The sequence below is a fragment of the Schistocerca serialis genome, chromosome 11 (genome assembly GCF_023864345.2).
Source record: "Schistocerca serialis cubense isolate TAMUIC-IGC-003099 chromosome 11, iqSchSeri2.2, whole genome shotgun sequence".
Taxonomy (NCBI): domain Eukaryota; kingdom Metazoa; phylum Arthropoda; class Insecta; order Orthoptera; family Acrididae; genus Schistocerca; species Schistocerca serialis.
The window spans coordinates 173,031,142-173,051,438 of NC_064648.1; the positions used below are offsets into that span (position 1 = coordinate 173,031,142).

Sequence of the window (20,297 nt, forward strand, 5' to 3'; positions counted from 1 at the left end):
CATTATTGAGCACAGCTTGGGTGCCTCGCAACTTGCCGTTCAGAAGAGATCTCCACGCCCTCGTACTCTTGCAGATTTAGGGACACCCTGCACGATTCACGGTGTCAATTCCAACCGGCACTACTTCAGACATTAGTCTAGTCCATGCCATGTCGTGCTGCGGCACTTCTGCATTCTTGCGGGGGCCCTACACAATATTAGGCAAATGTACCAGTTTCTCTGGCTCTTCAGTGTAATAACATGGGGAGACGTTGCAACGATCTACTACTTTTTTTTACTGACAGGATAAATAATGGAAGCATCATTGCAAAAGATAGATAGGGAGAGTACAGCTTAGTGACAAAGCAGACAACAATGCAATCAACACCGACGATTAGCTCGCTGCCCTGTAGCACGAACATCTGTTGTCAGTATGGCACGAAATACCCCAAATGCTACCGATCAAAACTGGGGAGTTCATACGCTGCTGTAGTTCCCAGAACCTGGACTGTACAGTGTTGTGTGTCATTTTGTTTGTTGACTGTGTGTTTCATTGTACACCTTACAAAGATGAGTGCTGTAACAAAACAGAGGAAATTGGTGCGTTTGCATCTAAAATTAGAAGCACTAAGACGACATGACAAAGGAGAAACAATAAAAAAACTTGCTCTCTAATATGGTGTCGGTGAAGTTACTGTTGGTGACTGGCGAAGAAACCGACTTAAGTTGGAACAGTTTTCTTCACAGAAATGCTCACAAGAATCTCTCAGTCGAAGAAGTATAAAGAAGTCAGACTTCGAAAAAACAAGTGAGGCATTGTTCATGTGGTTTACCGAACAGAGACAGAAGGGTGCTCCGATTTCTAGCCCAATTTTGCAAGAAAAAGCATTGTTTTTCAGAAACCAGCAGCAGGAAGGAGATCACAATTTCGCAGCTAGTGTGGGCTGGCTCGACAAGTGGAAGAAGAGGTATGGAGTGCGTCAACTAGACGTATGTGGAGAAAAACTCTCTGGTGACGGTCAGGTCGTTTCGAAATTTATCGTCAAGTTCAAAAACATCATAACTGATGAAAATTTGTCTAATGAACAAATATATAACTGTGACGAAACTGGGCTAAATTTTAAAATGTTATCAGCAAGAACACTTGCTTCTTGTGAAGAAAAAAGTGCTCCTGGGGTGGGGGTGGGGGGGGGGGGGGGGGGGGGGGGGGGGGGGAAAGGGGCAAAGAGTGGCTCACACTTATTGCAGCTTCAAATGCAACTGGACACCACAAACTGCAACTAGCTGTGATTGGGAAGTCTGCCAAGCCAAGAGCATTCAAGAATGTATCCATCTCAACTCTTCCGGTTGTCTACACACATCAAAATAATGCCTGGATTAATCAGGAAATCTTCAAGAACTGGTTTATTAACTCATTTGTGCTTGACTGCAAGAATTTTTTAAAAGAAAAGGGACTGCCATGCAAAGCAACTTTGCTCCTTTGCTCACGGATAATGCGTCCTCACATCCAAGTGCAGGAGAACTGCAGTGCGACGGTATCCGCGCCTTGTTTTTCCCACCAAACGTTACCTGTCTCATTCAGCCCATGGATCAGGGTGTTCTGGAATGTCTAAAAAAAAGTATCAACGACGATTGCTACAGACAATACTGCATTCCGAAGACAAAGAAAACATTGTAGGAGCTCTGAAGAAAGTGACTTTGAAGGACGTCGTGTACTGGATTAGTGAATCTTGGAGCGAAATAAAGTCTGACACAATTTCTAGGTGATCGAGGAAAATTCTATAGGAAAGTATGCCAGACACAGAAACTGAAGATTTAGCAGATGAGGACAATCAACCATTGTGTAATTTAATCAGAAGATTGCCAGGGTGTGAAGAGGCAGAAGAGGTGGAAGTAGGTGAGTGGTTAAATTCGGGCGAACAGTTGGAAGTGACAGACTCTTCTGTAATTGACACGGTCAACATTCCATCACAGTGTGAGAGTGACGAGGATGACGAGGCAGAGGCTGCACCGGTGACGAGTCACGCCGATGGCTACGCTGCTCTCTAGTCTGCCATATGCTACGTGGAACAACAGCCTGAGGAGACACCAACTGACATACTGCTCCTAAGACGGTGGGGTGAGATTGCCGCGAGGAAACGTTGCAGCTTCACCAAACAAAAGACACTTTACTATTACTTGTCTAAATAAATAATTATTGTTATTCTGCCAATGAAAATACTTTTATTTTAATAAAGTTCATATTTTGATCTGTATTACTTACAATATCACAATATTTCTTTTTCCCCATTTAAATTTCGACAGTCCGAGTTTTTGATAGTTCGAGGTGGTTCTACCGTATCTTCCTTCGCCGTTGGCGTTGTCGTAGTTACCGTGAGACACCGTTATACCAAGAAGAAAGGCGCATCGATCTTAGAGCATGAGATATGATGACCTTAAGCCCTTGACAACACACAACGGTCACGGTACCACCTGAGGTGGTGGTTGTTGGTATGTTTAAGGGGGACTAAACAGCGAAGGTCATCAGTCCCCCATTCCAAAATCAGGCGAGCCGAAAATCGACGGAGCAGATAAAAACCAAAGGGGGAGGAGACGTCCCCCCAGGCGCTAAAAGAACACAAACGCAGCAAGAAACACTACAGACAAGAACAGGACAGAAAGAAACAGAAGAAAGGAGGATGGCCGGAGACTGGTTGACTGACCATGAGAAAAAAAGGGAAAGAGTCAACCATCTGACGGCACACCAGAACAGCAACAGACACAAGGACAAAAGACACAAAAGGGAAAGGCGCAGGACTTCCCTAAATCGAACCATAAAAACGACTACTACGGATAAAATGTAAAACAGTGTCAGCCATGGAGGCATCGTCGGATAAAACCAAAGCCAAAGTGCCCGGGAGATTAAAAGATTGCCGGAGTGTGCGCAGTCGAGGACACTCCAGCAAAATGTGGGCGACCGTCAGCCGGGACCCACACCGACACAAGGGGGGATCCTCCTGACGCAACAGATGGCCGTGCGTCAGGTATGTATGGCCGATGCGCAGCCGACACAGGACTACCGAGTCCCTGCGAGAAGCCCGCAGGGAGGAACGCCACACATCGGTCGTCTCCTTGACAGCCCTCAGTTTATTCGGGGCTGTCATGCCACGCCACTCAGCAGCCCACATCCCAATCAGCTTACGGCGCAACACCAGCTGCTGGTCGCGAGCCGTAAGGCCGATCTCCAAAGCCGGGGCGTCGATCGCCTCTTTGGCCAGCCTGTCTACACATTCGTTCCCTGGGATGCCAACATGACCGGGCGTCCAAACCAGGACCACTGAACCACCAGAACGGGCAATGGCGGAAACAGCCTCCTGAATGGAGGACACCAGAGGAGAGGAGGGATAGCAGCGGTCGATGGCCTGAAGGCTGCTCAGGGAGTCACTGCAGATGACGACGGACCTACCTGAGCAGAAACGCATATGCTCAAGAGCGCGCAAGATGGCCACCAGCTCTGCAGTAAAAATACTGCAGCCAGCCGGCAAGGAGCGTTGCTCAACATGGTCAGAGTGAGCAAAGGCGTAGGCAGTGCGACCATCAACCAGGGAACCATCAGTGTAGACAGGCTCACAGCCCGGAAATGATTCGAGGAGCGCAAGAAAACGGCGACGGAGGGCCACAGGCGGAACCGAGTCCTTAGGGCCCTGTGCCAAATCCAGACGGACAGACGGCCGGGACAAACACCAGGGAGGCGTAGGTGTACGGACCCGGAAGGGAGGCAGAAGAGGGAATGACCCCAGTTCTGACAGCAGGGACTGGACACGGACAGCTACGGAAAGCCCAGACCTAGGTCGCCGTTCGGGCAGATGGAGGACCATGGCAGGGAAAAGCAGGCGACGATTGGGATGGCCTGGCGAGCAATGGACGTGGACAGCATAGTTGGCGAGCAGACGATGGCGGCGAATCCGCAGCGGGGGAACCCCGGCCTCCACCAGTAGACTATCCACGGGGCTGGTCCGAAAAGCGCCAGTGGCAAGCCTAACTCCACAGTGGTGTATGGGGTCTAACAACTTCAACACTGAGGGTGACGCAGACCCATAGGCCAGGCTCCCATAATCAAGCCGGGACTGCACAAGGGCTCTATACAATTGCAGTAGCGTGCAGCGATCTGCACCCCAAGACGTGTGGCTAAGGCAGCGGACGGCGTTGAGGTGCCGCCAGCATTTTTGCTTCAGCTGAGTAACATGAGGAACCCATGTGAGCCGGGCATCAAACACGAGTCCCAAGAAGCGGCAAGTGTCCACCACTTCAAGCAGGTGGCCGTCGAGGTAAAGGTCAGGATGAGGGTGGACCGTCCGACGCCTGCAGAAGTGCATAACCCGAGTCTTGGCAGCAGAGAACTGAAAACCATGAGCCAGAGCCCATGATGCTGCCTTGCGAACGGCGACTTGCAACCTGCGTTCGGCGACTCCCGTAGTCGTGGAGCTAAATGAGACGCAGAAGTCGTCGGCATACAAAGATGGAGACACTGACGACCCCACTGCTGCAGCCAGACCATTAATGGCCACTAGAAATAACGAGACGCTCAACACCGAGCCCTGCGGGACCCCATTTTCCTGTATATAAGAGGAACTAGAGGTGGCACCGACTTGCACCCGGAAAGAGCTGCGCAATAAAAAGCTTTGAACAAAAGCCGGGAGCCGACCACGAAGACCCCACCCATGCAACGTGGCGAGGATGTGATGCCTCCATGTGGTGTCATACGCCTTCCGCAGATCGAAAAATACAGCAACAAGGTGCTGACGTCGGGCAAAAGCCGTACGGACAGCAGATTCCAGCCGCACCAAATTGTCCACTGCAGACCGGCCCCGACGGAAGCCACCCTGGGGTGGAGCGAGGAGACCGCGCGACTCAAGGACCCAACACAAACGCCGCCCCACCATACGTTCGAGCAATTTGCACAAAACGTTGGTGAGGGTAATGGGACGATAGCTGTCCACCGCCAGTGGGTCCGCACCGGGCTTCACGATGGGGACAATAAGACCCTCTCGCCATTGCGACGGGAACACGCCCTCGCTCCAAATGCGGTTAAAGATGGTGAGGATGTGTCTCTGGCAGTCCCTGGAGAGATGCTTCAGCATCTGCGCGTGGATGCAGTCCGGTCCTGGTGCTGTATCAGGGCAATCGGCGAGAGCAGCGAGGAGCTCCCTCTCGCTGAAAGGAGCATTGTATGTTTCATAATGACGCGTGTGGAATGAGAACGGCGTCCGCTCGGCTCGCTCCTTTAGAGAGCGAAAGGCGGGGGGATAGGATGCAGTCGCAGAGCTCTGAGCAAAGTGCGCGGCGAGCCGTTCAGCAATGGCGGCAGCGTCCGTGCAGACAGCGCCGTCCAAGGAGAGCCCAGGGACACCCACAGGGGTCTGGGAGCCATAAATCCGCCGGATCCGGGACCACACGTGCGAGGACGAGACACGGGAGCCCAGGGAGGAGACGTACCTCTCCCAGCACTCCTGCTTACGCCGTGCAATAAGTCGACGGGCGAAGGCACGGAGCCTCTTAAAGGCGATGAGGGTCTCCAGAGACGGGTGCCGCCTATGACGCTGGAGAGCCCGCCTACGGTCGCGAATAGCCTCAGCAATCTCCGGCGACCACCAGGGGACAGCCTTCCGCCAAGGGAGGCCAGAGGAACGGGGGATGGTAGCCTCGGCCGCTGAAATGATGGACGTGGTTAAAACACGGACCACCTCGTCAATGTCACCCTGTGGGGGAGACTCTATGGTTACAGCGGAAGTAAAAGCTGGCCAGTCAGCCCTGTGGAAAGCCCAGCGGGGCAAGCGCCCAGAAGAATGACACTGTGGCAGTGACAAATAGATGGGAAAATGGTCACTACCACATAGGTCAGGATGCACCCTCCAGTGGAGGGATGGGACAAGTCCAGGGCTGCAAATAGAGAGATCGATGGCCGAGAACGAGCCATGGGCCACACTGAAATGCGTGGGAGCACCGGTGTTTAAGAGGCTAAGGTCGAGCTGAGCCAACACATGCTCCACGGCCCGACCACGATCATCGGAGACAGTCCCACCCCATAGAGGGTTGTGGGCATTGAAATCGCCCAGCAGCAAAAAAGGTGGCGGCAGTTGTGCTATCAGAGCAGCCAGGACTTGCTGCGCGACAGTACCATCACGTGGAAGGTAAATACTGCAGACGGTAATGGCCTGGGGCGTCCACACCCGAACAGCGACAGCCTCTAAAGCTGTTTGTAGAGGCACAAACTCGCTGTGAAGAGAGTTCAGGACATATATGCAGACGCCACCAGACACCCTTGCATAAGCTGCCCGGTTCTTAAAATAACCCCGATAGCCACGGAGGGCGGGGGTTCGCATTGCTGGAAACCAAGTTTCCTGCAGAGCAATGCAAAGGAAAGGATGACGGCTGATAAGTTGGCGGAGCTCAGCTAAATGGTGGAAGAAACCGCTGCAGTTCCACTGGAGGATGGTACTGGCTATTGCTGGGAAAGGCGTGACGGGACGGGGAAGGCAGATTACGCCACTGGGTCACCTGCTGCCTCCAAGTGAGCACCTGTGCCAGTGCTTTCCATGGCGTCGGAGGGACTGGCGAGATCGAGGTCCTCAGCGGACGCCAGGATCTCCACCTCGTCCTCAGACGCAGAGGTTGAAGGTTGCGGTGGGACAGGTGCCACCGCAATGTCAGGATGCTTGGGAGCCTTTTTCTTCAACGGCTTCGCACGCTGTGCCTTGGGAGGGTCTGGCTGGGAGGGCCCCACTGGGTCAGTCTCAGGGACGGACGACGACCGTGAAGCCCTATGACCAGCGACCGGTTGTTGCTTCAAAACTTTGCGGGTATCCGCTTTGACACTGGGCAAAGCCTGGGAAGGGAGGGCCCCAAGGGACCCCTTCCTGGCTAGAGTAGCCGAAGAAGCCCGACGCTTCTCCGGCTGGGAAGGGGGGACGAATGTCCCCGATGGTTGGGGTGGTGTCGCTCCTGGAGTAGATGGAGCAACAGAGGGCGAAGTGCTCCCCACAACCAAGGGGGCCGGGTCATTTTGACATAGCTGAGAGGCAACAGTACGTGACGACACGGGAGAGGATCGGACCGCTGTTGCAGCAGCGGCATAGGTGGATGTCATGGGCACAGGATGTAGCCGCTCATATTTCCGCCTTGCCTCTGTGTAGGTCAGGCGGTCCAGGGTCTTATATTCCATTATCCTCCTTTCCTTCTGGAAGATACGACAGTCCGGTGAGCAGGGGGAATGGTGTTCTCCACAGTTAACACAGACGGGAGGCGGAGCACATGGAGTATCAGGATGCGAAGGACGTCCACAATCCCGACACGTGATGCTGGAAGTACAGCGAGATGACATGTGCCCGAACTTCCAGCATTTAAAACACCGCATCGGAGGAGGGATATATGGTTTCACATCACAACGGTAAACCATCACCTTAACCTTTTCGGGTAAGACATCACCCTCAAAGGCCAAGATGAAGGCACCGGTGGCTACCTGATTATCCCTCGGACCCCGATGGACGCGCCGGACGAAGTGAACACCTCATCGTTCGAGGTTGGCGCGTAATTCATCGTCGGACTGCAGAAGAAGATCCCTATGGAATATAATACCCTGGACCATGTTGAGACTCTTATGCGGCGTGATGGTAACTGAAACATTCCCCAACTTGTCACAATTGAGCAACCTCCGTGACTGGGCAGAGGATGCCGTTTTGATGAGCACAGAGCCAGAGCGCATCTTGGACAAGCCCTCCACCTCCCCGAACTTGTCCTCTAAATGCTCCACAAAAAACTGGGGCTTGGTCGACACGAACGATTCTCCATCAACCCGCGTACACACAAGGTACCGGGGTGAATATTCGCCACTGCCTTCTTGAGCAAGTCGTTCCTCCCATGGAGTAGCTAGGGAGGGAAACGATCTCTGATCCAATTTCTTCACGTTGAGGTTAGACCTCGATCGCTTAGAGACTGCTGGTGGAGGCCCACCAGCGATAGATGATGTACCACGCTTCATTGCGGGTCATCCGCCCTGATGCCACCTACTCCGACCAAGGGCCCTCCCCACGGGCGCCACCCAGCCACAGCAAAGGCCACCTGGCAGGATGGCCATTGCCGGGAGTCCTGATGCCCCAGGGAGATGGGCATCTACTCCTTGGCATACGTGGGGAGTGAACGGCGCAGGCATCAGTAGAGCGATCCCTGTGTTGTCAGGGGGCTACAGCCAAGAGGGTACATGGCGACCCCACCACAACGGACTGGCTACCGTGCTGGATCTTAGGTGCAAAAATGGCCAAGGTCGTCGTCACAGTTAAAAGAAACACTGCAGAGTGCAGCGTGGTAATCGCCCAAGAGATCGAAAATGAGCGGGACAACATTGCAACGACGAGAAAGACGGCTATAGGTCTAATTGCACGAAGGATACAGTGCACCATGTAAGGTGCCCTTCCCCAATTGGCTCGCTCTTCGGAATAATTTAGATAGATGGAGGTCAAACCCGAGAGGGGACCATCACATAAGGCCGAAACGTTTGAGACTCCTTTTAGTCGCCTCTTACGACAGGCAGGAATACCGCGGGCCTATTCTAACCCCCGAACCCGCAGGGGGCACGGTAGCACCTGATTCCAGAATAGCTGCAGTAGTTAGGATCTACAAACTATCCCCTCTTGACCAGGTCCCCAAAACTTAACTCGTAACGAGATCCCTTTGAAGCAAATTGTCATAACGATCGTCTATAAAGGCTTCGTACAACGAGAAGAAATGTTACAGTTTATGGAATAATGACAGACACGACCAAACTGTCTTGTCTCTTCTGCTTTATTTAACATAACTTCGTTCACAGTTTCATTTTGCATTCACCACTCATTCACCGAAACCCTTTGATGAACAGTTTTGGTTGCTTAACACCAACAGTCAATGATAATGATACAGCTTTTCTCCTTTTTATAAATTGAAGCCCGCTCTCCATGATATAATAAAAAAAAAAAAACGGTCTCAATACCGCGTCCCTCGTGAGATGCGAATAGATTTATCCCGGAATTGACCACCCTGTAGGTGTACTCAATTAAATGACCACACTTCGCTGTCCACGATTTCGTGTAACTAAATGTCCATTTGTTAGTCTGATTGTACACTGTAGCTATTTAAAACTCGACCCTATACTTTTCACTACGCACAATTAGCACTTCTTGTTTATTTCTAATAGTAAACGGAAAAAAAAAAGACGCCGTATCGTCGGCTTCGTCGATATAAAGCAAAACACCTCAATATGCCCAATTTTACCTCTTCTTATAGGATCAGCTATCTTACTCATTAATTTACTACATATTATTTCCAATAACACTAAACAGGTATCGCCGTTATGTTTTAATTGTATTCAAAAGCATGTTACTACTATTATTATGACCGACCAAATCGTAACAAATCACGCGGCGTGCGTTTGTAACGATAACTTTACGCTATTCAAGTTCCATTACAGCTATCTTGACTCGTAATGTTACATGGTTCCGGTCCCATTCACCTCGAACTATCGAGACTGTACTGTATCTGTTATTTCACATAAGGTACTCTCGTTCCCAATTAATCGTGTGGGGACAGAACTGGATCTGTTTGCAGCACTACCACAAACCACACACAGTTCCCATCATTTCTCTGCAGGTGTGGAGCTCACCTCCATATTCATTTCACCCTGTTGCATTGTGAGATAGCAAAAACTGTCTTTGTCGGGTTCACGGGTCATTTCGTAAGGGAAGTAGGATGGACTGAGGATGTGATACATAACAACAGTAGCCACAGCCGTGGTAAACTCTCCTCCGATGTCAGTGGACAAAACCTGTATTTACGCTCAGTATCACCAAGCATCCAATCAATAGTAACCCACAAGTTACTGCACCTCTGCACTATAGCTGCGGTACATTTGGTCAGCGCATCGTTCAACAGTTCCGGGCACTTCCGCTTGAGGCTGCAGACTGTGGACGGGACCTCGGTCACCTGCAGCAGCAAGCCAGTGGCCCCTAGCAGGAGAATACCTTTTATATTGTCTCACACCTGCTCCAGCTGGCCGTTCTCGAATGTGCTACCACACCGTAATGTTCCGATTATGATATGCACATCACACTGTGACTCAAATAAAGGTTGTCCGTTTTCCATAACCACATTTCTTACTGTATTCGGAGTTAAAACAGAACCCACTGGAGTGAATCGTGAAAGAGCTACAGAAAGTATGGTTCAAATGGCTCTGAGCACTATGGGACTCAACTGCTGAGGTCATTAGTCCCCTAGAACTTAGAACTAGTTAAACCTAACTAACCTAAGGACATGACAAACATCCATGCCCGAGGCAGGATTCGAACCTGCGACCGTAGCGGTCTTGCGGTTCCCGACTGCAGCGCCTTTAACCGCACGGCCACTTCGGCCGGCACAGAAAGTATGGATGTCGTATTGCTACGAACAGCAATACAATTGGCTTCCAGGGCATAATGAGTAATATATGGCATGTCTCCCCTAAAGTCCAAACGGAATAAGAAGATTCCTGGCAACAGTTCGCAACAGCGTTGCCAGCTTTCAACTGTGGCTACAGGTGAAAACGACAGCCGTCTACACAGCTGTGACAACACTGATATGTTGCTAAGGACGTTTACAAAATCGCGTTACGGTACTGGTTGACATAAGCCTGTGAAGCTGCCATGCCTGGCCTGCTGCAACTGTTACTGATCATCTTATGATGGCAACTATAGTAGTTCATACACACAAATTTCTATCATTGTTCTTTTCTCTGACCTTACAAACAAACATTTCCAGGTGTAAATAAATGATCTCGATGAAACGTGGCAGGTATGTTGAGAGGTCAAAATAATGCAATACATATTTGATACTTCAGCCCAATTTCATTTTTAAGGTACAAAACACACCCTGAAAGGTAATTTGGCATATTTAGGTTTACATGAGATAGCTTAGAAACTGTGAAATATAAATGACGTGTTTCATACAAAACTTGAAATGTAATTAACAACCTTGAAAATTACACAAATAATTTTTTTTTCAACTATCAACAAAGTAATCAATTTTTGAAAATAAAATGTAATTGGATAGACAAAAAAAATCTACTCACCAAACAATGGCAGGAGAAAACACCTAAGTATTGAAACTTGCAAACTTTCAGAGCCAGTGGCTCCTTCTGACAGAAGGGTTGAAGGGGAAGGAAGAGTCCTTTTCCTTCACCCCCATTTCTTCCCTTTCAACCCTTCCACCACAAGAAGGAGCCACTGACTTTGAAAGTTCGCAAATTTCAATACCTTATGTGTGTGTTCCCCTGTTGTCGCTCGGTTAGAAAATTTTTATCTATACAATTACATGAGATTTGGTAAAAATTTGAAATCTGCGAAATACCCCCCAATATTCATTAATTTTGCAACTTGAAAACTTTCGTTAAAGAAACTTTCATAGCACATTAATCCACGTGTAATAAAGATGGTTTCTCAAGTGCAATTTTTGGAAAATACATTGTATGCAATGGGGTGTTGGGAGTATTTTCGACGTACATAGTTAAAATATCGCAACATTAATTATTGTTATAATAATTTCTGCAAGAAGCTGGGAATTTAAGGAGATGGGACCTGGATAAACTGAAAGAACCAGAGGTTGTACAGAGATTCAGGGAGAGCATAAGGAAACAATTATCACAAATGGGGGAAAGAAATACAGTAGAAGAAGAATAGGTAGCTCTGAGGGATGAAGTAGTGCAGGCAGCAGAGGATCAAGTAGGTAAAAAGACGAGGGCTAATAGAAATCAATGGGTAACAGAAGAAATATCGAATTTAATTGATGAAAGGAGAAAATATAAAAATGCTGTAAATGAAGCAGGCAAAAAGGAATACAAACGCCTCAAAAATGACATCGACAGGAAGTGCAAAATGGCTAAGCAGCCATGGCTAGAGGACAAATGTAAGGATGTAGAGGCTTATCTCATTAGGAGTAAGATAGATCCTGCCTACAGGAAAATTAAAGAGACCTTTGGAGAAAAGAGAGCCACTTGTATGTATATCAAGAGCTCAGATGGAAACCCAGTTCTAGGCAAAGAAGGGAAAGCAGAAAGGTGGAAGGAGTATATAGAGGGTCTATATAAGGGCGACATACTTGAGGACAATATTATGGAAATGGAAGAGGATGTAGATGAAGATGAAATGGGAGATAAGATACTGCGTGAAGAGTTTGACAGAGCACTGAAAGACCTGAGTCGAAACACGGCCCCCGGAGTAGACAACATTCCATTGGAACTACTGACAGCCTTGGGAGAGCCAGTCCTGACAAAACTCTACCATCTGGTGAGCAAGATGTACGAGACAGGCGAAATACCCTCAGACTTCAAGAAGAATATAATAATCCAATCCCAAAGAAAGCAGGTGTTGACAGATGTGAAAATTACCGAACTATCAGGTTAATAAGCCACAGCTGCAAAATACTAACGCGAATTTTTTACAGATGAATGGAAAAACTAGTAGAAGCATACCTTGGGGAAGGTCAGTTTGGATTCCGTAGAAATATTGGAATACGTGAGGCAATACGGACCTTACGACTTATCTTAGGAGAAAGATTAAGGAAAGGCAAACCTACGTTTCTAGCATTTGTAGACTTGGAGAAAGCTTTTGGCAATGTTGACTGGAACTCTCTCTTTCAAATTCTAAAGGTGGCAGGGGTAAAATACAGGGAGCGAAAGGCTATTTACAATTTGTACAGAAACCAGATGGCAGTTGTAAGAGTCGAGGGGCATGAAAGGGAAGCAGTGGTTGGGAAGGGAGTGAGACAGGGTTGTAGCCTCTCCCCGATGTTATCCAATCTGCATATTGAGCAAGCAGTAAAGGAAACAAAAGAAAAATTCGAAGTAGGTATTCAAATCCATGGAGAAGAAATAAAAACTTTGAGGTTCGCTGATGACATTGTAATTCTGTCAGAGATGGCAAAGGACTTGGAAGAGCAGTTGAATGGAATGGACAGTGTCTTGAAAGGAGGATGTAAGATGAACATCAACAAAAGCAAAACAAGGAAATGGAATGTAGTCGAATTAAGTCGAGTGATGCTGAGGGAATTAGATTAGGAAATGAAACACTTAAAGTAGTAAAGGAGTTTTGCTATTTGGGGAGCAAAATAACTGATGACGGTCGAAGTAGAGGGGATATAAAATGTAGACTGGCAATGGCAAGGAAAGTGTTTCTGAAGAAGAGAATCTGTTAACATCAAGTATAGATTTAAGTGTCAGGAAGTCATTTCTGAAAGTATTTGTATGGAGTGTAGCCATGTATGGAAGTGAAACATGGACGATAAATAGTTTAGACAAGAAGGGAATGGAAGCTTTCGAAATGTGATACTACAGAAGAATGCTGAAGATTAGATGGGTAGATCACATAACTAATGAGGAGGTATTGAATAGAATTGGGGAGGAGTTTGTGGCACAACTTGACTAGAAGAAGGGATCGGTTGGTAGGACATGTTATGAGGCATCAAGGGATCACAAATTTAGCATTGGAGGGCAGCTTGTGCTGGGTGAAAATCGTAGAGGCAGACCAAGAGATGAATACACTAAGCAGATTCAGAAGGATGTAGGTTGCAGTAGGTACTGGGAGATGAAGAAGCTTGCACAGGACAGAGTAGCATGGAGAGCTGCATCAAACCAGTCTCAAGACTGAAGACCACAACAACAACAACAACAACTTCTTTTGGTTATTTCAGTAGTATGTAAAAGTCAGTTATCCTGTGACATATCTTGTATCAGCATTCCAAATTAATTTTAGTACTTCATTGTAAACAATTAATTAGCAGCAATCTGAAAATTAGTTAAAAGTGTTATTGTCTGGGATAACTCCATATAATGACACGATTCATTTGTACAATTCATGAGATTGTTAGCTAAAAAGTTTTTTTAGGTAGCCCTGTAATTTATGACACAAATAATTTCAACAAATTAATGAAATTTTAATTATAATATAAGCAACAATACTTTGGTAACAATAAAACATTATGTATGTCAATATTAAGATACCACAAATATGAGGCGTGCGAGACCATGCTAGCTGAGTTGACTACAGTTGGTGGACAGTTTTTGTCCAGGTTTTGTGACATACAATCCGCATAAATTTATTTTGTGAAAATTCTGAAACCTTCTAAACCGAAGATGTGTCGACAGTGTTATTTCTGTAGGTAAAAATGCCACCTATTATCCTATACGCTTGTCGATTTGAGCCCCCAGACAAAATTAGTGGAATTTTAAATTTGTTTTGAAAAACCAGATCTACACTCTCTGCAAAAGCTGCATTACATCAGACAATTTAAGTCAGGCCCAATGAAGCATTTTACAATGGAAAAGGATTTTTACTGATGAAACTGAACTATTATCAATGAGCGAGCATTCCACTAACCTACTGCAATTGCAGCAGTAAGTGTTTTGTTAAATTTCCCATTTTTTAAAGTTTGCGTGGCAAGGAGAAAATTTATTTACCAACCTAATTAGTCATACAACCTTCCTTGTTGCACAGTCAGTTGTTCATGGACAGTATAAGTAGTGTACTTGTGACCAGAGTGTGTCAATGTAGTAGTGTCACGCATAACAATGGAGCAATGTTCAAGACATTCTCCAGAATATTTTGAAGAAGACAAAAGTGTGTATAATGTTTATCCCGTACACCTCGAAGAAATTCAGACGAAGCGTCAATGCTTTGGTGACATAACCAATGTGACGAATGAATTCCACAACGTACCACAGGAGGACTTTTCTAGCTGTTTCTCATGGGCGTATGAACAATCCGTCCACGGTACTCAAGTGGAGGACACCATCTGATACATTTACATCATTAAAATCACCTTCTTAACTATTATCCTTATTGTTATTAATCTAGTCTCAAAACTTTTTGGACTGACAATGTATATGGAATTTTAATGAGTCTTATATTAATAAAAATGTGACACGACAGCTGAAGCTTCCGAGGATATGATGTCTTTGCAATATACTGACCCGTAGTCACGGCCGGGAAAGGAAGTGTAGGTGGAAGGTAGCAAAGAGCCACCTCCGACACCTTCGCCTTCGTCCCCGATGCTCCCGTCCCCACTGTCGACAGCAGCTCGGAGGGCCGAAGGCTCAGACGGTGACCCGTCAGCAACATCGACCGGCTGAGGTCGTACTGACGGGCTGGCGTTGTGGTGTTGCCGGCAGCGTGCAAAGTACGACTGGTACGTGGAGTCAGGTCCGTGCGTCACGTCGGGGGTGGTCACCACTCCCACGGACCGGTGTAGGCGGAAGGTGCCCTTTTTCAACAAGTCCTCATATTGTGGGTCTGCAACCAGTAAACACAACAATTATTTGGTGGGCTGGTCATCCAAACACGCACCATGTAATGACACTTGAATTACGCAACCATTATGGCACCTCACATCAACCTCTCGATACCAGCAATATTCTACTGTGTTTCTGTAAAGTAGTTGACATATTTCTGAGACAACATTCAGATTTGATTTCATTAATGTAGAGGTACTTGGATACATCGAAATGTTTGTGTTGCAATGATATTATTCTTATGTGTATTCTTCCTTTTGTCACTATGATCTTTGACGTACTTGTAACTCCGATTTTTGGGTGCGTAAGCGATTAGTTAGTTAGAGAGTTAGTTAGAGTCGGACCTTGAAAAAGTCAAGTCTTGGACGTCTTGCTGGAAAGACGCATAACGTAGTCAGCTTATAAAATGTGAACTTTAACAGTGAGGAAGATATTTTCAAGTATGTTTTGTATTGTGAAGTGATGCTTTGTGTGTCACGTGATAGTGCAACAAAAGCAGTAAAAAGGAAGTGTAACTTAAATTCGGAGTGCTGATTATTTATTTTACATCACCATTGTGCTAACTTTGAAAGCTTTACTCTTCAAGAATGGTTTGTGAAGCGCATCCACAAAACTTTTTAATATAGCAGAATAAAATCTAGGCCTCTTTGCATCCGAGCTCAGAATCACCACCACCTAGATTTTCGACGATTGAGCCATGATTTTACAACAAGACCAGCGTGGGAAACACGAAAAGATCAGTGCCTAGTTTATTCATTATTTCGAGAAATGACTTTACTAACTGTGCTCTAATGACACCTGCCACAGAATAACTTTGTTGTTGCCCAAAAATGCAGTATTTAGCAGCGTGAGCAACACCACAATCATTATTGAATTTTGACCTTTGTTGTGGTAGGGTTGTTAGAACCAGGTAATTCCCTGACATTTAATGTAAAGTCGTGTAGGCTTATGAAATCTTCTCAGGTTATCAATTAAGTCATTGTCTCACACTGTTCACTACGTTTCAAAGAGGCTTCCTACCGGTCGTCTTCAGGCAATGTGTCAGGTTCGTAGCCAAGTCATTCCTTTACAACCACTGGACCACAGGGTCCCTGCAGAAGGCACAGTGGATACAACACTCGCATAACTGTGGAAGAGAATTTGTGGCCGGTGGCGAATAGGCCCCTGGCGGGGTGGAGGGGGCTTTGGACATCCGAGTACTGTTGCTGTCTGTGTATTCGACCTGCTGCATCCTCCGTTTTGATACTCTTGACATATTTTTGCCAACGCCACATCCCGTGCAGACCTCAGTTAGAAACTGACGACCCAATTGACAAGATCGCCATGAACTCGTACGAGGTGAAATGTGGGAGATGGGCAGTTTTTAAGTGAAGAATATGCAGTCAATTTTCAAATTAATGTATGTTTATTTACGTTGAATCGAGGCTCGTTACTTGCTGTTTAGTGAGGGATAGACTAATCTGTGAAAAATAATGTAATTGAAGTGATGTCTACCATTTCAAATATACAATTCCAGTCTATTTTCCAAATCCCCCATCACCCAGACCACTGTCTCTGCAGGGATGGCAGCAATTTCTTGAATGACTGAATTCTTCTACTGGTCGAAAGATAGTGGTTACAGACACACTTGATGTATCCTTAGAAGAAGAAGAAGAAGAAGAAGAAGAAGAAGGAGAGAATCCACATACTGATAAGTCTGAAAATCTGGGAGTCAAGGAACATTCCCAAAACATGAGATGATCTGTCCAGGAAATGCGTCGAAGAACTGCCATTGAAACATTTGTGACACACGATGTAGTGCTGTTGTGCGGAAGCAAACATCTCTTACAGGGATTCTTCATCTTCTCAGTTTTGATTTCAAGAACGTTTTTTTAAACATATGAACGTATGTATCAAGCCAAGCGAAATTACTGGCACCATTTTCTTCAAAAAAATTTGGTCCAATAATACTGAATGAGCCAAGAGCACAATAGACTGTGACTTTTTCAGAGTCTAAAGGATGTCCACTAATAATGTGAAGATGCTCATGAGCCTAATAATGCTGGTTTTATTTATTGATGGTTCCATTTCAACGAAAATGAGCTTCAGTGCTTATCAATAAAATCATATTCTCAGACACAAAGTCTTCACGTGCACAAAAATAAGTTGGCTTCAACTGTTGCACAATAAGAAGCTGTACGGATGGAATTTTAATGTAAGCAAAATTTGTGTAACTGATTCGTGACTGACTGCTAGGTCACTAGCATGCCATCTAGCTGACCATCCCGGGCTTCTATCACTTCCCCCACCCTCAACATTTTCTGGCATTGTTACAGTGCAGTTTGATCATATGCGCTTCTTATCCATTATGTTCCCAGTAGATCTGGAGTTTTCCTCCAATCTGAGTACTGTGTTACGACTCGGAAAAACTTTGTGTCGACCGAGATTGAATTGTTAGTGAAAGTATTCGTTGTGTAGCTGTGACAGACTCATCATTTCTAATGAAACTGCCATTGACAATCAAACGATGTTGCAAGTTCCACCACTCCACTGAAACAGAAATCACCTCTGCTGTGGAGAAGAACTACCCTCACCACAATCATCTCCCACCACCACTCTCTCACTACTATGCAGATCAAAACTTTCCATCTTCAGTGTGTCAGCCTGTGTTTCTACTGCATCTTTGATGGCCACATGCCAGAACCAGTAAGCACGCATTTTTTTTCTGTTCAAAAAGACTTAAATGAGGACGTGCTCTGCCACTGTAGATGTGAACAGTGAAAGGGTTTTTACTTTCAGTCATCAAAGAGATAGTGGAAATACAATTACATGATGAACTTGTCAACAAGGACAGTGGTGTGCAACTGAGATCAGCATGGGATGTGGAGTTAGCAAAAATGAGTCAGGAACACACTGATGACAAAGCTGCGGAAAGAATGGGGGTACAGCTAGGCAGAAGCAGTGTTTGGCACCTTGACCCCCTCCACCACAAACTCCCCCTTCCCTCCTACCACCATCTCCATTCCCTCCTACCCCCCTCTCCGCAATGACTGCGGCATCTCTTCCTCAGGCACACGAATGGCCCACCCACTGGGTACTCAAAATCGTGGTGTAGTGGCTATAGAGGAACAAACTGGACATAAACCAGATGGTTCACCTGAAGGTGACAAGTAGGAAACTAGTCAAACGGCTGCCAGTACACGACGCCAGGACTTTGCCGATAACAAGGGATAATTCTGTCAAAAGAAATTTGCTGACAAAGCGTGCATTACAAAATTGTTAAGGCTTTCGTGGCCACTTGCTGACAAACTGCCTGGCTTCTGTCTCGGGTTCTTCGGCCGACGTTCGTCTGACGATTATACTGACGCTTCGCCGGCACGAGTGGCTGGCATTGTCAGAGCTTCACCCTCCATTGCCGGTGGTGAACTGGAGCCGAGCTCGCGTGCGCAGACTATACGTACCTGGCGCGCCAACGTCCGAGGGCTTCTCCGCGGTCATTTCCGGTGCGGTTCTCCTCTCGCTACCTGTGACAGTCGCACACTGCAGTACGAGAAGTCAGGATCCGTTTACCTTGAGGCTTTCCTCTTTCTTGTTGAAGCTATTAGCGTGTTTTTTATTTCTACACCTTCTCTGAACAAGCGCGTGTGATAGTGCTGCTCCAAAGCCAGAACTTCCGTGTCGGCAAATTTTATTATGTGGTCGGTCTCACTCGGTGCGTGCTCTGCCGCGGCAGTTTGTCAAAGCTTGCATTCTCATCTTGTAGTTTGCTAGGCCACATTATCTACGTCTTCAGTTTTCTCTTAACTTTTGTTTACACCAGAGTTAATGAAAGCAAACACAAACAAATAAGAATTTCAGGTAATTTGCCAGTGATCACTACTATTTGCTTCTATCTGTGAGTATGTGTTTATGCAGGAGGGAAAGGAAGAGAACACAAGATAAGCAGCATAGGCTAAGAAAACTGTGTTAATGCCACCCAGGACATAGCAATATACAATTACAGACACAAAGGACAACTTTTATTTTGCATGGCAAATGCACCGTTTTTGAGAGTGTAAGCAAAAAGGCTTAGGAAGAGACGAATTTAATGTCTTAATTTGTTCATAATCATGATGCACATGGAAGTAATGTACTTAACTGTGAATTACAGCTTCAGCTTTTCTTAGCGTAATTCCAAAACTTTCCATACATGACATCCAGCACTGCATAGGTTGCACATAACAATTTACAAGGAAATTTAAAAGCAGAATATTGATTACCAGCATCCAATAAAACCTGAAAAAGGTTAGCATTTGCACACTCCTTATTAGCAACTGGAGACATTTATGATAGTGGTTGTTTCTCATTCCAATAGTTGCTATCCATAAGATAGTTCCTGATGTCTGCTATGCCATATGTGGAGCACTTGAAGAACTTTTTAAGTACACATAAGAAAGACAATGCCAATGAAATATCAGAATGTAATCTGAGTTATAGAGTTATACATATAGCCTGCTGCACAAGCTACTTGATAAATCAGCTACACAGTGTGTTCACACGCACACAGTGTGGTGCTGGGTAACTCACTCTCATTTATCGTTAAAAATCTCTAATGTAACAATAACACATCAACCACAGAATTACAGATACCACGAGCATAAGCAATGAGAACAATTAGGAATTGAATTTTTTAATTTTAACTAGCATAATACCTACATATTCACTTGTTTACTTCCAAGTAAATTTATTGTGATTTTCCTTATTAATATAATGATATATAAAGCTTATTCACTCTACTTCCTGCTAATACAAGCCTGTAATGAATTTATTATCTCCTCACATCCCCAGTTGAACAGCTGAGTGCTTCGGCAACCGTATTTATTTTCCTTCGACATCTGACATGTGGATCTCTAGATCCCAGAAACACCTATGAATCTATATTCTTTTATCAGTAACATTGCGCTCTCTTCTGATCATTTCAGTGCTCACGCTACTCATGTCAACAACAGAAATGGACAAGATAATAGACAAAAACTTT

The 20,297-nt window shown here is 46.1% G+C and overlaps 1 protein-coding gene across 1 annotated transcript in view; it reads right to left on the reverse strand.

Annotated features, from left to right (window-relative positions):
• LOC126426606 (uncharacterized) overlaps positions 1–20,297 on the reverse strand; it is a 166,771-nt gene that overhangs the window by 105,865 nt on the left and 40,609 nt on the right. Inside the window, exon 6 of the mRNA XM_050088498.1 lies at positions 14,984–15,302. Coding sequence (XP_049944455.1) covers positions 14,984–15,302 — 319 coding nt within the window. The remainder of the gene's footprint in view (positions 1–14,983; positions 15,303–20,297) is intronic.